We start from the raw sequence: 25112 nt of genomic DNA, 5'->3' as shown, positions 1-25112 counted from the left end.
GTAAAGATTTGTATCACATAAATGAAAAATGAAACTTGTCTCAGAAGAATTTAAATTATTATATGTTTATATGAAATTAATCACTGACTATAACCGAGGAAACATATGAAATGTTCACCTAGGAAATCTGACGATTGGAAGTACTCCAACACGAAATTGGATCAAATCCAAAGGTGTGATGGCGACGATGTCCATCAGGAAGCTCTTAGACTTGAAATAATGAAAGGCCAACTTCTTGCTTTCACACACCATTAAACCTTGCTCAAGGTAACCAGTCCGGAACTGAAAGATAATATCGAGGGCAAATACTACGTCCGTAAAACCATCCAAACAATACCAGGCTATAGAACGGTCTTCTTGTAGCTCTGGAAATGCCTATAAAGTAGAAAAAAAACTTTGTTTAGTGCTGAATGAAATGTTACATATAATTCTGCCTAATTTTCGCAGACTGATATTTGAAAATTAAAAGAGAGAAAATTGAAAAAAAAAATTATTCGTGGGTACCTAGAGATGGGTCCATTGCTACCTAGGGAGCTTACTGTCTGTATTATATACTCGTCCTAAAATATAAGCAACATTCGCTAAAAGAAAAAATACGAATGCAAAAAGAGGAATTAAAGCATGGAATTTACTTATGAGGTAGAGGTTGCATCGACGAAACGAAACTGCCAGCCAAAATTAGTATAAAACGCATTCACACCACAACCACATTCACACCACAACGCCTTTAAAAAGGGCATGAAGTACCTATGCGTCAGTTTGAAAGCAAAGCAGCAATAGTTCCGTGTAATCCGGTATAGGAAAAGCGGAAAGTATGAGCAGAAGACACTATCTGTACGATGAAATGCGTCGGAAGTCTGTTGGGATGTTGCAAACTGGTGCAAAACAATCCATGGTTGCGAAAGAGCTGAATGCGGATCGCAGTACCATCAATAGCCTGTTCCCAAAGGGATGTTATCAATTAATCATTACCAAAGGGATCAAAACCTCTGTAGAAGACGTGGGTCTGGATGCTGGAGGATTACCACAACGGCAGATCATCGCTTCATATGGTTATGTGCAAGACGTCGTAGGTCACTAACCACACGACAGCTTGCGTCACATCTGTCTACTGCTGCAGGACGGTCCAAATCGGACCCATGAATATCACAGTTGGATACTAGAGCTGTGAAGCCACGTAGTCTTTAAGGGTGCATCTTGATTTAATGTCCAAAACAATTTTACCAAAAGACAGTTACATTTAGAGAGCAAGGAGCATGCTATCAGGCGCTAAACATCGTTGAATGACACCATTACAGAGGAGAATGTTTACTTGTATGGGTTGGGACAGCAACGGTCAGCCGCTCTGACCTCTATGTGATTCCTGGCGGATCTGTCTAAGGCCTCCGATATCGGGACGAAATTCTACACCCTCTTATGCTTCTTTTTATCGCTGCAGAGGGTTCAGACGTGATATTCATGGACGATAAGTCCCACCTGCATACAGCATGAGTGGCGCAGAGTTATTCGGAGAGTGAAACCATTTGGCATCTGCCGCGACTAGATCACCGGATCTGAATTTAACGGAGCGTATGTGGGACATGTTGCGACAACGCATGCAGTTCGCAGTGTTCCGCCAGGAACCCTCCGCGAGCTCCGACACACATTACTATAGGAATGGGAGTTACTGCAACAACAAGCAATCCACGACACAATTATCAGCTTGCCTCGTCGTTGCCACGCATGCATTTCAGTCAGAGGATATCATACCCGTTATTATCGTGATGTTTCCATTGTAGATTCATCCGACCCATTTGGTCTTTCGCGATGTGAAGATCGTAACACATGTGTTTCTTGTATGAACATTTGCTTAATTGTTTACTGTGCAGTTTAGTAATGCCACACCAACCTTTTGGATCAATTTGACGCATATCTATTATACAGTTTTTTTTATTCCGTGCTTCGTATTTGCTGCTTTGTTTTTTAGCAGGAGCGTAACATGGTGTCATGAAGTTAGACCTTGTAGTCTACAGATTATTACAGTTCGGCTGAGTTTCAGCAAAGACAAGAATTTCATTTTACTGTATTTTATCGACATAGGGCATACATAGGTTTCTCACAATTTAAGAAAGCACAGTTTTTCTAAATATCTATACATATGGGAAAAGCAGGGTAAAGGGAAGAAAGAGTGACCACTGGTTTGTTTATACGAACATAGTTTTGAACGTAATCAGGTTTCGAAAAATACGAATTGCATAATACATGGAACTGAACTAGTGATAATAGGAAGAATAACGTGTTTAATGCACAATTCCTACAAATAGATATCACAGGCGTACAGTAGGATTTCATATTCTAAAAGATAGCGACTGTACTTGATAATTCAAAAGTGGTTGGAGGAGCATTTAAACTACATTATATAGTCTTCAGAGTAAGACTTCAAATACGACACTAAATTTAATTGCTTTGATTAAAATATTTTGTTTGTCGACAAGTAAAACATGTTTCAGCATTCTCTTAAAGTCCCTAATCTTTTGCAAATAAAATCATCTTATTTTTTTTTAATCTTTGCGTAAAACAATTACTGAATACAAAATTTGCTCCTTTTCTCTTTCTCTTTTTTCTTTCTACTATAGTTAAATAATTTTCGGATTTATTCATTAACTAAAACAGATGCGGACGTAAGATTTGTGTGAAAGCTAAGTAGCGCAAAGCGAATTTCCGTAAAGGGGAGGATACTTCTGTTATAAATGTAGATAAAATACACGTACCTGTCTGGCAATGATGGTCCAGGCGTTATAAAGTAAACACACAGTTAGAAGTGAGAGCCAATAGAAAAGAATATTTTCATCGGGATTGACGACAGAGCGCCAGGTACCGAAGAATGGACTTTTAACCATCCCGTCGGCTCCACGCCGCGAGGAACCTTCAATGGTGTTCGGATCTGGAATCTGGCGCGTCGAAAATCTCTTTAAAAAAGAATCTTCTCTCTTCAAAGGCGGTTTTTTGTGCCCCTGTTGAAAATTTAAATTAACAGATATTTAATTTAATGCCTCCAACGATAATTTTTGCCTATAAGCATCTAAAACTAAATGTAACATGCAGATATATATTTGCAAATTTATAAGAACTTACCTGGGCAATAGCTTGCGAAAGTTGGACGGTGTGACGAAGCTTTAACCAACGGGACCGACCACTGCGGGCAACCGCCGGTGCCCCCTCTGATGGTGGGGCCGAAGAAGATGGGGCCACGTTTGAACTTTCTGCCGGTGGTGGTAAGGAAGTTGATGTTGCTGAAAAAAGGAAGAAAAGAAGGGATATCCATAAATAAAGTAATTTTTTTCCGCTTGAAGTTAGAGTTTGTCAAAGAGACTTTTCAGAGTGGTGATACCAATAAAGAACCTGGAAAAATTTTACTAATGCCAGAATGGACATAAATTGTGAGAAGATTAGTGATACGAATACGTTTAAACTTTCATATCAATCCTATTTCATTAGTTTTACAATGGATTTACATAGCACAGCCTGAATGGGTAACCATTAACTTAGTTAGGCATTTTATGTTTACTAGACAGGCTACACATGTGGTAAGTGTCATAGTTATTTCCACCTGTAATTTAAACAGGAACAAAATGCTTATAAATCCTTCACAAAGGTACCGCTATTTGCTTTACTGTACTATTCCTTTATTGTATTATTCAGTTATTTGCTTAGCTCACAATGATGCTGAATGCGGATAGACCTGAATGGATAAATAATGACCTTTATGTATTTACTACCATCTTTAGAAACAGTATACTTGTGAATCCATACTTAATTCATATTGAGCCGATAAGAATTTCAGTGCATATGCAAAATAATGTTGTTGAATAAACATGCTTTCAGAATATCCGCTGTAAAAAGACTAAATAATTAAACACACATTTAAATTAAAACAGAATCTTATCCGACCACATATTCATATTTTCAGAAAATTTCACATGTATATATTTTCTTAACACGTATCTTTATGGCTGTTTTTAATTCCTAATTACCAAAGCGACATTACAGCGAAATATTTATAAAAATGTCCTCTCAATAATGATGCTAAATGTAGACATGCATACAAATTAATTTTTTTTTTTTTTTTGAAATTCAGAAGCATTGAAATTGTTAAATGATTTGGTAAATGGTATTTATGCTATTTGCTTGTTAAATGTTAATAAAGTAATTCCTACAGTTACAAAAATCATCCGAATATTAATTACAAAACTTTAATTTTAAGCAAAATATTATGTATATAATATAACATCGTTCATAAACTAAACCCTCTTTTCATCATTTTATACAGCAAATCATTTAATAAAACATCAAACTGTTTCTATACATAAAATCATAATCTTATTAGAAACATTTTTCATGATTTAACTTTTTTCAATATTTTTTAGTAAAATTACTGTAAACTTTGGCAGCTTTAAATCAATTAAAGTAACAAATTTTTGGGAAATCCAGTGGCTGAGCGGTGATATAGCTTCCCCGCAAAGCAGTGTTAGTGGCAGGGAAAGGGTAGAGTTGCCAGATTTGGCACGAAATCGCCCATCTGGCGATGTTTGGCAACAAAATTAGCGATATGTCATAGACAGAGAGAGAAAAATCTAGAATGCATTCTTAGCCGGTTTCTCGAGAACATTCTTAAAGATAGATTAAAGCTATATATACCCTGCCTATACGAGGAGAAAGTGTCAGAGATAACATGAGAGCAATCGGAGATTGTATTTAGCTTCGAATAAGCAAACCAGTTCAGAAGATTACTTATGAGAGAGTAGGATATAGTGTAAAACTTAGGATCATATCAACCGAATTTTCCATCTTTTTTATTATGCAGCTTAATCTTTCTGGCATTATGAAAAGCTTTTTAATCTTCATTTCCAAATTTGACATATTTTAATAGAGCTTTCAGCTTTTCGAGTAACTAAATTGGTTCAGAACACATCAAGGAAATTTACTTGGCATTTAGTTTTAATTTAGCTAAAGAGCTATCAGCGATTGACACGTTCTTCAGTTACAAGACAAATGCTGTCTCAATCAATTTTCAATCAAAATTGTTTTTGTCAATCAAAATTTAAAGCATATTAATGTTATTAATTTTCTCAAAATTAAAATTCATAAATATCATTTCATTTTATAGTTTCGTGCTTTCAACTATAATTTACATTACTAAATGAATTTTGAAGAATTCTATTTCAGAAACCCACGAAATTCAGAACTTCCTATAATATATATTCTTAGCTCAGTTACTCGACACTAATTTGTCCGACAACTGTGACCTCCTACATCCCTACTTCCAGTCAGTACGATTACTAACATAAGGATTGCTGATATACCCGACATATTAACAGTTTTTGATAATTAAATGTATATAGCCATTAGGTTATTTTAATGCGATAGACGTAAAATATGAGCAATACCCTCGCCGTGACTTGAATCTGAACCTCTCGATACGCATGACGCAATCATCAAATACTGGTGGTGAGGAATTATAATCCACCATCTTTTAGTTCGGCCGCCACTGCAAAGTCATTAGTTATTTTTAGACAGGAGTACAAGAAAAATGAGCCAGCCCTCGCCTGGGTACGAACCTGGACCTCTCAAATGCCCGCCGAGTGGGCTACTGTTACATTACGAAGGGATGCTGGAAAAAAGAAGAAAATACCTTATATACTCCTCCTTTTAAAGGCCGACTGTGGATTAGAGGATATAATCGCCAAATCCTGGTGGTGACGAATTTCTGTCCACCATCTTTTAGTTCGGGCGCCACTTTAGAGTCATTAGGTTATTTTAAAGCAAAAGACATGTACATGAAATATGAGCAATGTTCTCGCCGGAACTCGAACCTTGACCTCTCGGATACGCGCCGAGGGTACTACCGTTACACAACGAATGCATGCTGGAAGTGGGAGAAAATACCTTATAAGGAATTTCTTTTTTTTTTTTTTAGTTTTATGCTCGTTTTGTGTGATTGTATGATCTGAGCTTATTACCAGATGTTTATTAAGTTTGTTATTTTCCGTTGTGTTAACCCTTTTTTTTTGTTGTGCTTTGTGGCTTGGCCTGTCCCCTTATAGCCATATGGCAGGTTTCGCCTGCTAGGTGGGCTGGGGGGTCAGTGCTTAGAATTAACTAACTATTCTTATAAGAAAACATTTTCACTGTTTTCTTTAAACAATTTGTTGTGTTACTGAAAGCATTTCTATACATAAATTTGTAAATGGAATATATATGTATATATTGTTTGTGTTTAAATTTTCCTGTGCAAAATTAATTTTTACTTCAAAGTACACTTATAAAATTAGTGACTTATCAATAGGTACAAACAAATGAAACAGCTTTATTGAAGCACTCTTTAAAAATATAAGTTTTATGCTTGACTTTTTAAACTCACTAAAAAAAGAAAAGAAGGGGAAATCCGATTCCATTATTTTGTCTTCCGCGACTTATATCTTGATAAAATATAAAAAAGAGAACTTCTGAACTTGACTATTTCCACAAGCGAACGATGCACATACGAATGTAGATTTAAAAGAGATTTTATTTGCTACTGCATGATATTAGTTACGCACACATCATCAATAACAATGCTGTCATCGTGTGTTAAGGCAGTTGTGGTGTCGAGTATGGATTGGAAAATTTCAGTGTCGAGTAGTATTTGTAAGGTAAACAAGAAGATAGATGGCAAACAAGAGCCGGTAAAAGAGGTGATCCAATTCTATTCCATTAAGGAAATGACCATGAAAGTTTTCATTTATTTAGATAGAAATACTTTCAGGGTGACTTTTAAATGACCTTTCCTACTTTTAGGTATGTGTGTGGGTACTTTAAGGGATCGTATTTACACATGCATGGTAATAACATTCTGATTCCGCTTATAGTGTGAACAGGAGCGCTATAAATGGATATTTGATATCTGAAATAGAATAGTATGATTCTGTAACAATGTAGGGTCAATATTCTAAGTAATATCTTCGCTTATGTTGATTAATTAGATGTGAATTTTATGGCACATAATTAAGGAAATTACAATGTTAATATATTTGGTTGGGTTGATTCTGATTATTAACTTTCGTGTAAACTTGAACATATTAATTACGGACGTTCTTTTCAATGATCTGCATTAAGTATGAAGAACTTTAAAATCCATTTAAATAATTCGTGAAATAGTGCCCTTTTTTTTGATTTCCGAATAGAAGGAGTGATGGTGTCAATACTGTGGGTAATAAATATTTAAAAGCCTTTGCTAATGCCAGTTGGCTACTTTCGTCTCGAAAGGTGAAGCAACCTTAAGCTGTACATATCGTAGTTTATGTAAAAACTAAAGGATATTCCAGTTTTAAATGGCTAGGGTTAATTACAGATTCCGATAAAGGAATCTGATGAGAAAATGTGAAGGAAAAACCGTCTTCTAGAACGATTATTCCAGTTTGATGTATTTCTTCTGCAGGTTACACGAAAATGGCAAACTCCACAAGACTTTAAGAAGAGGACTACTTTTTGGTGGAAGATAAGTCTGTCTCGTATTAGGTTTAGACAGCTTAAGGGGAACTGTCTCGTATTCACGTTACACTTGGGAAGCACCACAAACACACACACACAAAACAAAACCAGGCCATTCGCCTGCGATCGAATTCATGTCAAAATTCCAGCGTTCAGTAATTTCAACTATCCGGCCACTGGTAGACTCATCCATATTACAGAACAACAGCGAATTTACTACACGATAGTGGACAAAAAAGGCATTTCTTGACTTTTCGACCCAAACATACCACAATAACTGAAATCGTGAAGAAAGAAAACTTCCACTTTCATGCCTACCAAAGCATGTTTTCAACCAAGCGTGCTGTGCCCAAAGGTGCCTAATTATCTTGATTGATAACTCAACTTTCACAATATAATGACTGAGGTATTGAGAACAAATGTTACAGATCCAGAATCATCCAGATCAATAAACATTCTGGATTTTAAACAAATGTTCAAAATCCAGAATGTTTATTGACTGTAAGTTGCTTGTTAAACTACATCAACTTTTGATCAAATTCCGAACTTCAATGAAACATTGCGGGAGGAAAGTCTACGAAGTGTTTCTTCACGAGTAAATCAATTTTGATACAGGAAAAACCAAAAAGGATTTCTATAGAGAAAAAAGAAAAACATTTGGCAGCTCAGGAGTGCATGAAGTTTTGCTGTTAATGATACCGAAACTGCCATTTGATTTTCATATTGGTGACAAATGTTTTGGTTGAATCAACCCAACGGCTTTAGAATGTAACCTGTTAAGCCTTATAAGGACACTTCGGCGAAAAATGGAAAAAGAGGTACACTGCGCAAAAATAGGAAGAAAAAAAAAAAAAAAAAAAGGAGCGGTCTATATCTTCCGTTCTCATTAACCGATTGACGAAATTCAACTTGCGTTTTTGATGTCTCGAGCGTAGCGAGACTTAGGATATGTATTAGACTTATATATAGTATTGTTATAATACAAGTAGTTTTTCCATATTTCGAATCCACGACTCAAAGTCTGTCAAAATGGTAAATTTTGTAAAAATCGCAGGAGTAAATTTTAAAAAATTACCTCCCAAAATTTGGGCTCCTCAATGTTAATTGAATTTTGTATATATTTATTAATACCTCCTTTTTTTTATTAAACTTACTTGATTCCTTCTTACATAATTCGAAACTAAGGTTTAGTCCAAACAAAATTCGCACATTTTTTATGATTTATTTTTAAAATTTGTATTTTTAAATATTTCTTATCAGTGTTTCGAAAAAAATGTTTCAATTACAAATAACCTATAAAATATTTACCATTATCTTAAAGGAGATGTATTTCTAAGGAAAGCTGCAAAAAATTAGAGTTTTTACTCAACATTTCCTAAGATACGTGAATTTACATATTGGCGCGTTTTAAAATTTGGCATAATTCTTTTAAGCGATAGTAAAGTCAAATGAGGTTTACGCACTTTGTTAAAATTATTTGAAAGTATGTGGGTTGACCAATTTTTCGCTCGTGTATAATGAAAAAAAAGGAAAGGAAAAATAGGTTGCTCTACATTAAGAAGTTCGCTAAGTAAATTATTCTTGACGAAAATGCGGCAAGATAAATTTTTGAATTTCTGCGTAAATTTCGCACCAAATTTCACAAAATTTAGTATTTGGGCATAATTTGCGTCGTAGAATTGAAATAAGGAAAACACCTGGCATGTCTTTTCAGAAAAAGTTCGATTTTGTGTCAAAGTACCTATACTAGCATAATGCTATATATAAATATAATATGAATCCTAAGTCTCGCTTTCGAGACTTTCTTTTCCTAAAAATGAAATTTGGATTTCGTAAATGAGCCCAGTAGAACGGGAGATATAGAAAAGCCCCCCTTTTTGTTTTTTACGTAGTGTACATATTCAATTCTGAGGACAGTTGCACTGCCATTGTTTTATTATTTTTGGTGTAATGAATGTTTTAGGAGATTAGATTTTCTTTTATATAGTTTCAGTTTACTTGTACAATTGCTTCTGTTGGGTTTCTTAGTTCTTTGTAACTTCCTGCATGATATTAGATCCAATGTCGTTCAATGAAATGATGGACTTGGTCACAAATGCACATGCGAAAGAAGGAATTCAGCTTTAAATATTAAAATTGCATCTCTCATAATCATAAACCTTATAACCTCAAAAATGTATTAAAAGGCACACTATGTGAAACTGTTCTGTTTTATGTACTGTAGGGTTTATATTTATTTTAACTAACATTTATTTTAAGTTTAAACTATCTTTCCTGTCAAGCCTTACTTTCCCCTGGAACTGCCAATGCCAGAATATGTAAATTTGAGTAGAACGCGCAAGGATTCAAATTATCAGTGGAAGTATTACGGTTTAAATAGAAGGAAACGAGTTCGGTGAGAGAGTTATTCTTACTTAGCGAGCGCGGAGGTAGTTATCGAGAATTGAAGACCCCGCGTTGCGGCCAATGTGCTTGGCGGGAAGTAGTTGCAATTGTTCCAGTGAGCTTCAAGTCTGCTGAATTAGCTGCGGTATTTGTAAAACGCGGTGAGTTAGTTATTTTAGAGAGCCTCGTAGTTAGAATATTGTCTTTACTTTCTTTTCAGGTTCTTATTTTTATTTGACTGCCTAGTGGGCACAGTCTGTAAGCGTCAAGAGGACGCCATTGTAATTTATTACGTTGAATAAAAAGGGACTTAAACCCTTTATAAGACTCTGTGGTTTATACAAGCTTTCACAGTCACCTCTTGGTTGCGTGCTAGTTAGAGGCGCGCAACGTTATATTGGCGCCCGAACACTTATCGAACTGAAATGGCCGAAAACTGGATGGAAGCCGCTGGACAACACCAAGAAATGACAACGCAGTTAGAAGGATTTGGATACCTGCTCCAGACTTTGAGAGCATCAATCAAGCCAAACGTCTATTTCGACGGAAAAAATTCGGTGTCCGTATTTTTAGAAGGTATAGAAAACCACTTTAAGCTCTATCCTGTGCCTGAAAGACAAAAAGTTGCCATCGCCACATCAGCACTAAGAGGACAGGCCGCGCTATGGTGGAAAAATATAGGCAAATTTCTTCTAGATGAATTTGGAAGCCCGACGTATACTTTTGAAAATTTCAAAAAATCGTTAGTAAAGGCCTTCCCCATAGTGAAAGATCGCGCACAGCTGGAAGCCGAGCTATATAGTTTCTATCAACGGGATACAGCACAATTGACGGACTTTATTTTACAAAAATCAAGCTAACGGATATGTTGTATGGGAAAAAACCCGATGCGGAGATAATTGAAATAATATTACCAAGATTGTTACCCGCTGTCCAAGACTACTTTGAAATTAGAAACCCAACCACATTGCAGGAACTTTTCGAATTGGCGGTGAAATTTCAAAATCGAAGAATAGCGGAAAGAGCGAGAGGGGAAACATATTCTCAAAGTACCAGAAGGAAGGAGGAAACCAGAAATGGAAATCGCTCATATGGGGGAAAGAACTATCAAGCTAACGCATCGAAACTCGAAGGTCAAGGCCCAAAAAGAAAATTTGAAAATAAGCATCCGCGTACCCAGAAGACACAGATTGAAAGGAAAGCTTTAAACGACTAGAGGGGCCTGTGAAAGGAGGGTCCAGACCCCGGAAGTTTTAGAAAAACCCTCAAATAGACATCTAAATACAGTCATCGTAAAAAACTCACAGCTACCAATTATACAAGTCCTGGTTGGCGATGTACCAGTAGAAGCCCTCATCGATACAGGGGCAGAAGGAAATTTCATGAGTGAAAAGTTCTTCAAAAAGAATTTTTTTAGGATACGACTCTTTAAAACCAGAAATACGGAAATTATAGCGGTGCAAGGAAAAACATGTCACTGCATCGGGAAAGTATCATTAAACTTACAGATAAAAGAAGAAAATCTCAAAGTATTAATTTTTGTGGTGAAAGACATCCAACACTCTCTTATTTTAGGTATGGACTTTTTAAGGGCCGCGAGGGCCAAATTAAATTTTCAAGATAGTTCCGTGGTGCTGGAGATGGACCAGAGGGTGGTGGAACCGATGGAGACACCTGAATTGGACCTTAGCCATTTGAATGACCAGGAAAGTAAAGCAATACAGCAAGTGGTGAGTAATTTTTCTCATTTGTTTTCAGAAAAACCGGGAAACTGTCAGATCGTGACTCACAAGATTCAATTAAATGCCGAAAAACCTTGTAGGACTAAACCGTATCGCTATGATAAACAAAAAGACTTAATCATCGAAGAACATATTAAGGAGATGTTAAAGAATAAAATAATAACGCCCATAAATAGTGAGTACGCGAGTCCAGTCGTACTATGTAGGAAAAAGAACGAGTTTCCTCCTTCGGATAAAAGGGCTTGGAGGTTTGCTATCGATTATAGAAAACTAAATAGCATAACTAAATTTCCAGTTTACCCTTTGCCGGTTATAGACGAGATCATTAGACAGAACAAATCGACGAGATATATGTCTACTTTGGACTTAACGTCTGGCTACTATCAAATAGCTATGAGACCCGAAGATATACATAAAACCGCGTTTATAACAAAATCGGGCACTTATGCATTTTTACGCATGCCTTTTGGGTTGTGTGGGGCCCCATCAACATTCCAGAGAGCTATGGACATTGTTCTAAAGCCTGTCCTAGGAAAATCAACCTTAATTTATCTAGATGATATAATTATAACGAGTAGTACGTTGGAACAACACATTAATGACCTCGAACAAGTTTTTAAATTATTAAAAGAGGCCGGTCTTACAATTAACGCCTCAAAATGCAAGTTCGCAACTAAAGAACTTAAATATCTCGGTTATAAAATTTCGCAAAAGGGTATAGAAACGCAAGATTCAAAAATAAAAGCTATTAAGAATTTCCCACCGCCCAACACCGCCAAGAAACTTTCTTCCTTCCTTGGGTTATGTTCTTACTATCGATCTTTCATAAAAGATTTCGCTAATATCGTTGAACCACTCTTAGTAATCAAAAGAAAAAGGGCTAAATTTACGTGGACAGCGGAAGCTAACACAGCTTTTGAAAGATTAAAAGAAGCGCTTATTAATGCCCCTGTTTTAAAATTCCCGGAGGGGGACGAAAACCTGGAAATTGCAGCAGATGCGTCAGACTATGCGGTGGGTGCGGTTCTTATGCAAAATAACCATCCTCTGGCATTTTTTAGTAAAACGTTGAATCAGACTCAAAGGAATTATACAGCTACAGAAAGAGAAACATTAGCCGTATTAATGGCTGTACACACATTTCGAGTTTATTTCGGCAAATCGCCAGTAGCAGTCTTTTCGGATCATGCGGCTGTTGGTAGACTTTACTCGGGAAAAAACCTAACGCCCAGGTTAATAAGATGGGCTTTAAAACTCCAAGAATATAATATCACAATAAAATATAAACCGGGTGAGGAAAACAATGTAGCTGACGCGCTTTCTCGTATAAAACTGGACGATGAAGGTAATGAACTTAAATGCGCTGTGTTGACTTCAAAAATTTTAGATTCTAGAGATACGGTTATTACTGAACTGAAAGCTGATCCTGAATTTGGAAATATCTATGCTTATTTGAAAGACCCCGAAAGCTTTGAGCATACAGATATCGATGCGATAAGAAATAGAGCAAAAAACTATGAAATAATAGATAATTTATTATTCTATACGAAAACAACAAACGAAAATCTTGAGTATAAGCCAGTCATCCCAGCCTCGCTTCGATTAAGCATTTTGAAGGAGTTGCACGAAAAAAAAACAGCGGGCCACCTCGGGGTCAGAAAGACTATAAAAAGGGTACGCGAGGCGGTATATTTCCCGCAATTATACAAAAAAGTAACCGCGTATGTCAGGTCCTGCAATCAATGTCAGTTAATAAATGATATTAATTACAGCCCGGCCGGGTACTTAAATAGCATTCGCGCTACATTTCCGAATGAAATTTTAGGCATAGATCTCCTTGGTCCCTTCCCCCAGAGCGAGTTAAATAAAAATCGTTTTCTTTTAGTAATAGTAGATCATTTTTCAAAATGGATAGAAATTGTTCCACTTAAATGCGCATCAGCCAAAACAGTCGCAGATGCATTCTTACACAGATACATTTTAAAATACGGTGCACCGATAAAAGTCATTAGCGATAACGGAAAACAATTCATTAGTCAAATATTTGAAAACATATGCAATGGACTTGATATACGCCATATCAAAATGGTTTCGTATAGACCACAGGCTAACATAGCAGAAAGAGTTAATAAAAACATTGTAAAAATAATTCGCAGTTACGTTAGCACACATCACAAGCGCTACATAAATGAATTAGCTTATGCTTTAAGAACGGCACATCATGATACTACGGGAAAAACTCCAGCAGAATTATTTTTAGGCAGAAAGTTAATTACGCCTTTAGATAAATTATTCTTTGTGCAACAAAGAGAGCAGGAATTTAGACAACAAGACGTGCAAAAGTTGATTGATCAGGCGCTTAAAACCTCGGATACGGCAAGAAATAGACAGAAGTTATATTATGATGGAAAACGCCGTGAAGCAGATTTTAAAGTTGGGGATAAAGTATTGAAACAGAAATTTTCTTTATCAAGTGCCCCAGACAATTTTATGGCAAAGCTAGCTCCAAAGTTTGAAGGCCTCTATGTAATTCAGGAAATCAAAGGAGTAGTCTTATATCTTAAAAACGAGAGAGGGGAAATCTGTAAAGCAAGTCCCGACCAGGTGAAAAAATACTATAATCCAAATGATTTTGAAATCCTTAAAAGTTTCTTGCAGGACTCAAGTCTAAACGAAATAGAAGGGCCAGAGACTGCAACAACTATTCCACCACCCAAGAAACGGAGAACTGAAGAGAGACCTAGCACTTCTACAACCCGGACGTCGGTATCAAAAAGAAAAAATGATTATCAAACTCCGGCGTTTAAGAAAAACAAAAATACAGATGAACCGGGTAAAGAAACCGTGGTAAAGACGAAAACACCACCTACAAAAGATGGCAGGAGAAATTACACATCAAGGAGAACGCGCACACGGCCACAGAGTCAGGTGCCAGCAAGGCCGCCGTTCCGGAAACTGAAACGCCAACAGGAGGCACAAAAATACGACGAACAGAAGAAATTCAAGAAGGACTCCAGACCGGAGGACGTCACGACCAGCCGTCCCAGGCAGAAACGCAAAGGCCAACAACCAGACGATTACTCCGTCAAGAGGCCAGCATGTAGAGGACGCAAAAGAAAAAGCAACGGGGACGACACTCGGAGATCAATAAGGAGAATATTGACATCCATGAAACCTCTAACTTGGGATCAATTTTGCCAAAAACGGATGACGGAATTTCAAGCATCGAAAACTCAAAGATAAGTTAAAACCTTCTATAAATATTTTTCTCTTTTGTTCCGAAATGTTATGCATAAGTACGAAGTTCTATGTTTTGACGAAAGTCAATATGTCTCGGTTGAGACTTAGTTTTGTTTTACTTTATTTAGCTAAGGCAAAAGTATTATTTTCTTTAAGTGTTAAAGCTAAAAACAAGCATTTTCTGTTGGTCGAAAGACTAATTCTGTTATGTTGTAAGGATCTTAAGTTTTACTAACGTTTATTTTATTTTAAATCTTTACTATCACTTCTTATTTTCTACTTCCGGCCAGAATTATAAGCGTGAAGGAGTTTATGCAAAGTTGTCTGGCGAACGCCAAGTATTTAAGTGTGGCCTTTTTGCCAAGCAGAAGAGAGGAAGCCGTGAGTTCGAAGCAGGCCGCTTACCTTAGAAGTTACGCAGTTGCTACTTTGCCTTCCAGGCCAGAGGTTTTAATCCTCTTGATAAATTAAACGTATTGTAGTGTTCACAGTCTCTGTGCTACATACGCTTCCTGTTATTATAAGGCCAATCTTAATTCTAAAGTTAAATTAGAGTTTAGTTTTATTTTGATATCTTTTAAGTTAGACCCCGAGTGGAGGGTCATTGTATTCCGAAGTACGGAAGTCACTGTATATAAAGAAAAAAATAAAGGGTTTTGTATACCCTTCGTCTGTATCCTGTCTACTTACTACAATTAGTGAACATAGCTTTAGTAAGCTCTCTGTTCTAGTCAGGTCATTGTATGTTTCCGAAGAAGGTTAGAAGAAACATTGAACCTGATAGTGGCGCCCGACGAAGAATAACCATGGCCGAGTTTCAAGAAGAACCTGTGCTGCCTGCAGAAACAGCTCAGAATCCAGAAATGCCAGCTGCCGCCCTGGAAGGATTTGGGTACATTGTCCAGACCATGCGCGCTTCGATGAAACCAGAAGCAACGTTTAATGGAAACTCACAGGTAACCAGTTTTTTGTAAAAATTGGATGACTACTTCATGCTCTACCCCGTGCACGAGTTTCAAAAAGTTACCTTAGCTACCAGCGCTTTGAGGGGCCAAGCGCTTAACTGGTTCAAATGTATCGGCAGAAGTCTCTTGGGTCAAGCAGGAAGTCCCACCTATACCTACGAAAATTTCAAGACTGCCCTACTAAAAGCCTTCCCTGTTGTAAGGGATCGTGCGAAATTAGAAACAGAACTTTTCAGTATATATCAACAAAGAATGGAAAACCTCTCGAGCTTTATTTTAAGAAAAATTCACGTTTTCAAGCTCTTGTATGGAAACCGTCCGGATCCTGAAATAATTCAAGTGATTTTGCCGAGGTTACTACCCCAAGTGCAAGACTTTATTGAATTACGAAATCCGACTACACTGGAAAAGTTATTTGAGCTAGCAATCCAGTTTGAAAGTAGAAGAACGGCGGACGTCGAAAGAAGACGCCAATATCAACAGCGAAACCAATTTGGTACGCCAAGACTACAGCAAACTCAAGCACATGGCTACGGAGAAAAAGCGAATCAGTGGGCAAGGAAACCCGAGCATTCAAAAACAGCCGGCGAACGTCGACAGTTCAATAGCAACCCAGGAAAAAAGTCTCAAGGCCAGTGGAGAAAGAAGGAAAGCACCGAAAGGAAAAATAATTTAAACTAAAACGGATTTCTGCTGACGAGAGGGTGCCGAAATCCGAAGGCCACGAAAACCCCTCTTCCTACAAGTTAAATACAGTAATGGTGAAAAATTTAACTCTTCCGAAGATTGAAGTCTTGGTAAATAATATCCCGGCCACCGCACTCCTGGATACCGGCGCGCAGTGTTCTTGTGTGGCAGAAGTCTTTTTTAGAAAGTATTTTCGCAAATACCGCATATATAATGCGGATAATACAACAGTATTAGCGGCGCAAGGAGAACAATGTAAGTGCGTAGGTAAAGTACCTTTGTACATCCGTATCAAGGACGAACAAGTAAAGGTGATGTTTTTTATAGTAAAGAATTTGCAAGCACACTTAATACTAGGAATAGACTTTCTTTCAGACGCACAAGCTACACACTGGATTTTAATGAAGCGTCTCTTAAGCTGACGATGAAACCAGTGCGTGTAGAAAAGGTTGAACCGCCAAGGTTAAATCTTGACCACCTGCCTAATGACGAGCAAGATAGAATCCGACAAGTGGTAAGTGAATTTGCTTCCTTATTTAGTGATATTCCAGGATTTACCCAGGTTACTAACCATAGTATTGACACCGGAGATGCATTGCCGGTTCGTCAAAAACCATACCGGTATGATAAGAATAAGGAAAAAATTATAGAATGGCATATTACCGATATGCTACGTAAAAAGATCGTAACGCCTATCTCAAGTAGTTATGCTAGTCCGGTGGTTTTATGTAAGAAAAATAATGATTATCCTTTGGAGCATCCAAAAAGGTGGAGATTCGCTATTGATTACCGTAAATTAAATTCCATAACGAAATATCCGGTATATCCGTTACCGATTATAGAAGAAATTTTAAGGAACATAAAATCAACCAAATTTATGACGACTTTAGACTTAACAAATGGTTATTTTCAAATAGGGATCAGGCCTGAGGACGTGCCTAAGACTGCTTTTATAACCAAGTCTGGCACTTATGCATTTTTGCGAATGCCGTTTGGCCTTTCAGGCGCCCCAGCAACATTTCAGCGATGCATGGACATTGTGTTAAGACCTGTTCTCGGAAAGTCCACATTTATCTATTTAGACGATATCATTATTACTAGTGATAATCTAGACCAACATGTACAGGATTTAAGACAGGTGTTTTCTTTATTAAATGAGGCCGGTCTAAAAGTTAATGTCGAAAAATGCAAATTTGTAGCCCCTGAATTAAAATATTTAGGTTACAAAATATCGCAAAAAGGGATCGAGACAGATGAATCAAAAATAATCGCTGTACAAAAGTATCCGACTCCAAACACGGCAAAGAAGCTCTCTTCTTTTCTAGGACTTTGTTCATATTATAGGTCCTTTATAAAAGATTTTGCGGCTATCGCTGAGCCATTGTTAAAATTAAAAAGGAAAAAGGCAAGATTCTCGTGGACGGCCGAAGCCAATAGTGCTTTCGAAAAATTAAAACAAGCATTAACGCAAGCCCCTGTGTTGAAATTTCCTGAAAAGGATGAAAATTTAGAAATTTCAGCGGATGCTTCGGATTATGCGGTAGGAGCGGTAGTTTCGCAAAATCAGCAGCCAGTGGCATTTTTTAGCCGAACTTTAAATCAAACACAAAGAAACTATTCCGCGACCGAGAGAGAGGCACTTGCAGTTCTGTTAGCAGTGCAAAAGTTCCGAGTCTATTTTGGAAAGGCGCCGATAACAGTATATTCTGATCATGCGGCGGTAACTAGATTGTACTCTGGGAAAAATTTATCCCCAAGGTTAATAAGATGGGCACTCAAGCTGCAAGAATATAATCTGGTAATCAAGCATACCCCCGGAAAGGAAAATATCGTAGCAGATGCCCTGTCACGAATTAAATTAGACGAACAGGGTAATACCGTAAAAGTTGCAATGCTGACAGCGTGTACAATAAATTCCCGAGAAACTGTAATAACCGAACTGGGTAAGGATCCTGAGTTTGGAAGTATTTATGAGTATTTGAAGGATCCTGAAAATTTTAGCCACCAAGATATTGTGGCGATAAGAAATAGGGCGGCCCATTACGAACTAATAGATGGTCTATTATTTTATACAAAAACTACGAATTCCAACAACGAATTTCGACCTGTTATCCCAGCTAGTCTTAGATTAAATATCCTGCAAGAGCTCCATGACAGCCCTTTAGCTTCTCATGCTGGTATACGAAAAACTACTCAACGCGTACGCGAGGCAGTCTACTTTCCTGAACTGCAAAAGTTAACAAGGGCGTATGTCCAGTCCTGCCCAACATGTCAAGCCGTTAATTATATTAATTTCCGCCCGGCCGGGTTTCTAAATAGTATTAAATCCGAATTTCCAAATGAAATAATCGGCATCGATTTATTGGGCCCTTTCCCAAAAAGTCAGTTAAACAAAAGTCGCTATCTCCTTGTTATAGTTGATCATTTTAGTAAATGGACCGAAATTGTTCCCTTAAAACGAGCCTCCGCGAAATTAGTTACCGATTCTATTTTAAATAAATATATTTTAAAATACGGGGCGCCCCTAAAAGTTATATCGGATAATGGTCCTCAATTTGTAAGTAATATATTTGAAGACATGTGCCAAAAACTGGGCATACGTCATTTAAAAATGGTCCCGTATCGGCCGCAATCAAATATAGCGGAACGGGTCAACAGAAATATAGTGAAAATTATCCGTAGTTATGTTAAAAATTTTCATAAAAGCTGGGATAACTATGTCAATGAATTTGCTTTCGCCCTTAGGACCGCAAAACATGATACAACGGGCAAAACTCCTGCTGAGTTATTTCTAGGCAGAAAGGTTATAACACCGTTAGATAAACTATTTTATGTGCAACAAAGAGCCCCAGAATTTAAAATGGGTGATATAGAAAAACTAATAAAAGAAGCAAAAAAGAATACGGAAGTAGCACAAAGAAAACAAAAATTGTATTATGACTTGAAACGACGGGGAGTAACTTATAAAGTAGGGGATGAAGTACTAAAAATTAAGCATTCACTTTCTTCAGCACCAGAAAATAAAACTGCCAAATTTTTTCCACGCTTTGAAGGACCATATGTTATAGAAAAAATAACTCACGCTGTTGTAGTGTTAAAGGCAAGAAATGGTGAAACCTGTTCCGCAAACATTGATCAAATCAAGCCCTACTTCGATCGTAATAAAATGCAAATCTTTTCAGATCTTTTGCAGGATCCGGTACGGCAGACACCGCAGGTACAAGTTCCAGAGGTGGGAAAACGACAGGTACAAGGGCAAGCCAATGAGAGACAGAAGCAAGTGAAAAGAAAATTGCCCCGCGGAAAAACTGAAGGTAAAAAGAAAAAGAAGCCGTTCCACCGTCCAAAAAACAGAGTTCACGAACACCCCCAGAATGAAGAAGGTCCGTATCGGCCTTCGACGTATGTGTAAGGACGACGTATGTGAAGAGGACCAGGAGAAATGACGGCAACTATAACCCGGCTTTAAAACGGAAGATCTGCTCATCCGACAGAACTCTCCGCAGCAAAAGTCGACGAACTGCGGAAGGGCCATCAGCGGCGGAGGAAAAAGTACAAGAAAAGTTTGAACGGCCAACAACGAGGTCCAAGCAGGATCACGACAGAAGTTTCCCGGTTCCGCCAAGACCAGCTGCCATCAAACGGCAAAGACCACAAGCAGAGGAGAAAAGGAAAGTATTCAAGGGTGGCCGTACTGGTGAAAAAAGGAAGCTTCCAGAGGAAAGCACTGAAGGGCGAGCCCGTACAAGAAGGAGGATCAACCAAGCTACGGTCTGCAGCACCTTTAAAGACTGGGCCCAGAAAAGGATGTCTGAATATTACAAAGATAAGTAAAATTTTATGTTACTTTACAAACTTAAGTTAATCTTTCATTCTTACTGCAAGTGGCAGATTTCAAGAAGTTTTACCTCATGCGAGGTCTACCTTTATCGCCAAAAGGGCGAGAAATGAGTTGTGACCGATTTTCTTATTATGTTTTTCAATTACTCGCGCGTAAAACTAAAGTTGATGTATAATAGCGTTGTATAAAGACTTAAATATTGTAAAAAGTTATTGTATAAATTTTATTTAAAACATTCTAACAAGAAAGAAGTTTTAGTCTGAAAGACTTTTTGAAATGTAGTATTATTTCAATGTAGAAAGAATTGGCACTTGCTTTGAAAAGAATAGAAGTTAACAATGTACTACTAATGTATGTTTTCAAATGTGTAAAATTAACGGCATCTTGATATGTTCTTGTATACATGTGAACTGTTATTTTGAATGTTTAGAAATACCGTGATATGGTAAAAGTGAAAGTAATGTTAAAAATTTGTTATTCGTGTGACTGTAAAGATTAAATCATGGTGAATATGTGTTAAAGGTTGAATGATGTAGTTAGGCTCTCTGACGCTACACTTTAGAGTTAGCCACTTTCAGAATAGTACCTCAGGGTCTAGAGTTGAAATTAGGGTGTGTTAAGAGGTCTCGTATGTTGAATTTTAACACGTTAGTGTTTTGATTGTAGGAGGAAGTGTTGAACACATAGACAGAAACACATTCGTGTTTAGTGTTTTTACAACACATGTCAGAGAGCACGGGGAGAGATAATTAAAATAGTCATGAATGAAATAAGAATGTTAAGAAAAGTATATTCTATATGTTATTTGCAATGTCATTCTGTAACATTTCATTAAACTAGTTTTCCTTCCAGATCTCTGGAAGGAACCAGAATTGAATAAAGCTCCTGTTTAGATGCAGTACAGATGAAAAAGAAAAAAGATTGTTGTATATTCAGGGAGCTGCTATTGTAACAAATTTCTTTCTTTTAAAATTTTCTAGTTTCTAGCTAAGTTATGATTGTAAAAGGTTGGCCTCGCGTTAGTTTCTAGAGCTAAAAGTTTTCATTAAGGTCGTTTTAGACCTCAGTTTCAAACTAATTAACTCTGGCGGGAAGTATGTAAGGATCTTAAGTTTTACTAACGTTTATTTTATTTTAAATCTTTACTATCACTTCTTATTTTCTACTTCCGGCCAGAATTATAAGCGTGAAGGAGTTTATGCAAAGTTGTCTGGCGAACGCCAAGTATTTAAGTGTGGCCTTTTTGCCAAGCAGAAGAGAGGAAGCCGTGAGTTCGAAGCAGGCCGCTTACCTTAGAAGTTACGCAGTTGCTACTTTGCCTTCCAGGCCAGAGGTTTTAATCCTCTTGATAAATTAAACGTATTGTAGTGTTCACAGTCTCTGTGCTACATACGCTTCCTGTTATTATAAGGCCAATCTTATTCTAAAGTTAAATTAGAGTTTAGTTTTATTTTGATATCTTTTAAGTTAGACCCCGAGTGGAGGGTCATTGTATTCCGAAGTACGGAAGTCACTGTATATAAAGAAAAAAATAAAGGGTTTTGTATACCCTTCGTCTGTATCCTGTCTACTTACTACAATTAGTGAACATAGCTTTAGTAAGCTCTCTGTTCTAGTCAGGTCATTGTATGTTTCCGAAGAAGGTTAGAAGAAACATTGAACCTGATAATGTTAAAGCCAAAATTTGGCCGAAGATAAAAATAAGTTCGTATTCTTGTATTAATAAGAATTTTACTTTCAGTGCCGCCAGCTTGGCGAAGAATGAGTAAAGTAAAAATTTATTTTCTCTTATTCATTTTATGGTAAATTGTAAAAAGCATATGTATAAAATTTTGTAAATGTATGTAAATACTTGAAGGTTATGTAAAAGTAGAATTTAGTCTAGAAGCATAAAATTGTAGATGCTAAAAGTGAATGCTTAAAAGCAATGAAGTCAAAATTTAAGTAGTAAATTGTAGATAAAGTCATGCTTTAGAACGAAAGCCTGCATGTTTAAAGATGAATGAGGGGGAAGTTAGAATGAATGTGTTTTGTAGGGTTCTCCACATACATTTGAATTTTTAAGAATATTAAAGTAGCTCATTGAGTTGTAGAATGTCGAGTAAGGTGTGTCTATTTGGTTGTTGAATTCTAACAAATCATGGTGGTTAGGGAAGTGTTGTAAGACTAAAACACGAATATTCCCGTTTGACACCACACATGGTGGAGAGCCAGGGTAAAGTTAAATTAATGCTTGAAAAATTGAATGAATGTGAAGTAAGCAATAACTAAGAAAAACGAAACGTTAAAAACAAAAATTTATTGTGTCAAGAAAGTGTAAATTATAATGTATTTAGAAAGATACTGATACTTATTCCTTCCAGATGCTGGAAGGAAAAGACCAAGATTGATTGATGAAGTCCAGGAAAAGTTGCTGTAAGAAGAGAGAGTTATACGTATACACAGAATTTTAGTATACAATTTGTTACATAAGATCTTTTTTTGTGTAAACGAGGCTTTCGCTAGTTAGTTCAGAATTAGATAAACTTACAACAGGTCGTTTGTAGGACCTGCTTCCAAGTTTTCCAAATTCTGGCAGCGGCAAATGTAGGGTTTATATTTATTTTAACTAGCATTTATTTTAAGTTTAAACTATCTTTCCTGTCAAGCCTTACTTTCCCCTGGAACTGCCAATGCCAGAATATGTAAATTTGAGTAGAACGCGCAAGGATTCAAATTATCAGCGGAAGTATTATGGTTTAAATAGAAGGAAACGAGTTCGGTGAGAGAGTTATTCTTACTTAGCGAGCGCGGAGGTAGTTATCGAGAATTGAAGACCCCGCGTTGCGGCCTATGTGCTTGGCGGGAAGTAGTTGCAATTGTTCCAGTGAGCTTCAAGTCTGCTGAATTAGCTGCGGTATTTGTAAAGCGCAGTGAGTTAGTTATTTTAGAGAGCCTCGTAGTTAGAATATTGTCTTTACTTTCTTTTCAGGTTCTTATTTTTATTTGACTGCCTAGTGGGCACAGTCTGTAAGCGTCAAGAGGACGCCATTGTAATTTATTACGTTGAATAAAAAGGGACTTAAACCCTTTATAAGACTCTGTGGTTTATACAAGCTTTCACAGTCACCTCTTGGTTGCGTGCTAGTTAGAGGCGCGCAACGTTATAGTACAGTTGTACTACTGTTTTAATAATTCCTCTTTCGTGTCTATTTTTGTTGATAGAAATGCAATACACGTAATAGTATTTAGCGACTATGTAGTGAGTCACGTCAGAACAAAACTTTACTACATTTGTCAATGTTTCGTTGTTTCATCATTCATTTAGCATAATGTAGGAGATTCAATATTCTTCACATATCTGTAGAATATATCATAATCAAAATTTGCATATTCTGTTCACATAATCATAATTTATATATTCTGTTTACAATACGGAGGCTGTTCGCACATTTTTTAGACGATTATATTCTATTGTTAAAAACAAAAAAATCTGCTGCTTGGAATATTTTTTAAACTGCAACTGTATTTTTGAAAGTACAGATTATCTTCTGCTACTTAACAGTTTTGTTTTCATGCAAAATACCGCTTTTAAAGATGCAATGGATGGTAGGCTATGTTTGTATTTTTTCCGAAGAACATTATTCGTATCTAGTTATAAAGAAAAACGCTGTGACGGCCATGCGCTTTCATTATCCAAAGCTACGATCGGTAATGTTGTCAACAACAAATGAAAATAATGTCAAAATTTAGTTTCGAGTGGAAAAATGGTTCCAAATACGTATCCGAGGTAAAAAACGGAATATTTCGAATGTTGCAAAAAGATCTTTAATTCAGGTAAAAATAACACGCCGAAAAAATATTAGTTTAGAAATCAAACAAGAAAACTCCTGTTCAGCCATTCATATCTTTTCTTATAACTAGATCTGGTTCATATGCGCTTTGACAGCTGCGGATGATGTTTCGGTAAAACCATGGAACTAGTCCTGTGAACATTTGCAAATATAACGCTGATTTTTGTTGTTTTATTTCTAAACTAAGATCTTCAATGTTAAAAGAAAATCCGTCAAATTAAAGGATAGTTACAAAATCATTAAAATGCTCAGTGTTAACTATAAACAAACTGATTAATGCTTATTTGTATCTTAAAAGGGCAAAAATATATACTGTGTATCGTTTTACTCCACGGCATGTCGCCGAACTCAGAGCGCGCAGCAGAATTCTCTATGAGAAGCAAAAATAAAAAAAAAAATGTTATCAGTATATTGTGATAAACAACTGAAACAAAAGGGGGAGAGGAGGGAAAAATCTTAAAACATGGTTCAAGGAATCTAAAGAAAGGTTTCCTATGGGATTTATGTGTGTTGCATGTCTTTCATAATACGGCAAACTAAAAATTAAGAGAGTAGATAAAATGTTAATATTAACTCCACATATTATCAAAAACGTATTTTATACGCTATTTTCAAATATGGAATACCTTCTCCTTGCACACAGTGTGATCAATCAGTAGAATTGCATCAAGCCAAAGCAAGCAACGACATATCAAAATCGACAGTTAAATTTCTGGAAAAATTGGACGGATAGCAAGGCCATACCCTTCACTCATATCTCTACTAAATCTTCTAATCTATCATCAATGTATTTTTGCCCTTTTGGACGTTTAAAAAGCGGGTTGTCCAAACATTGAACTACAACCTCCAAAAGCTGTTTGAGAGCAATGGGATAAAAATACCTCTGCTGATACTACAAAAGCCTCTAATT

General features: G+C 36.7%; 1 protein-coding gene across 1 annotated transcript in view; it reads right to left on the bottom strand.

The window, feature by feature from the left end:
- LOC118194750 (uncharacterized) overlaps window positions 1-25112 on the bottom strand; it is a 631198-nt gene that overhangs the window by 280942 nt on the left and 325144 nt on the right. Inside the window, exons 3-5 of the mRNA XM_085810543.1 lie at window positions 3115-3272; window positions 2751-2993; window positions 119-375 (exon numbers count right to left, since the gene is read on the bottom strand). Coding sequence (XP_085666669.1) covers window positions 119-375; window positions 2751-2993; window positions 3115-3272 — 658 coding nt within the window. The remainder of the gene's footprint in view (window positions 1-118; window positions 376-2750; window positions 2994-3114; window positions 3273-25112) is intronic.

This window comes from Stegodyphus dumicola, chromosome 2, assembly GCF_044657685.1.
Source record: "Stegodyphus dumicola isolate Sdum_Otavi_A_Nest chromosome 2, ASM4465768v1".
NCBI classification, from domain to species: domain Eukaryota; kingdom Metazoa; phylum Arthropoda; class Arachnida; order Araneae; family Eresidae; genus Stegodyphus; species Stegodyphus dumicola.
The sequence above is the reverse complement of the archived record's forward strand: the minus strand, read 5'-3'. Positions and strand labels throughout refer to the sequence as shown.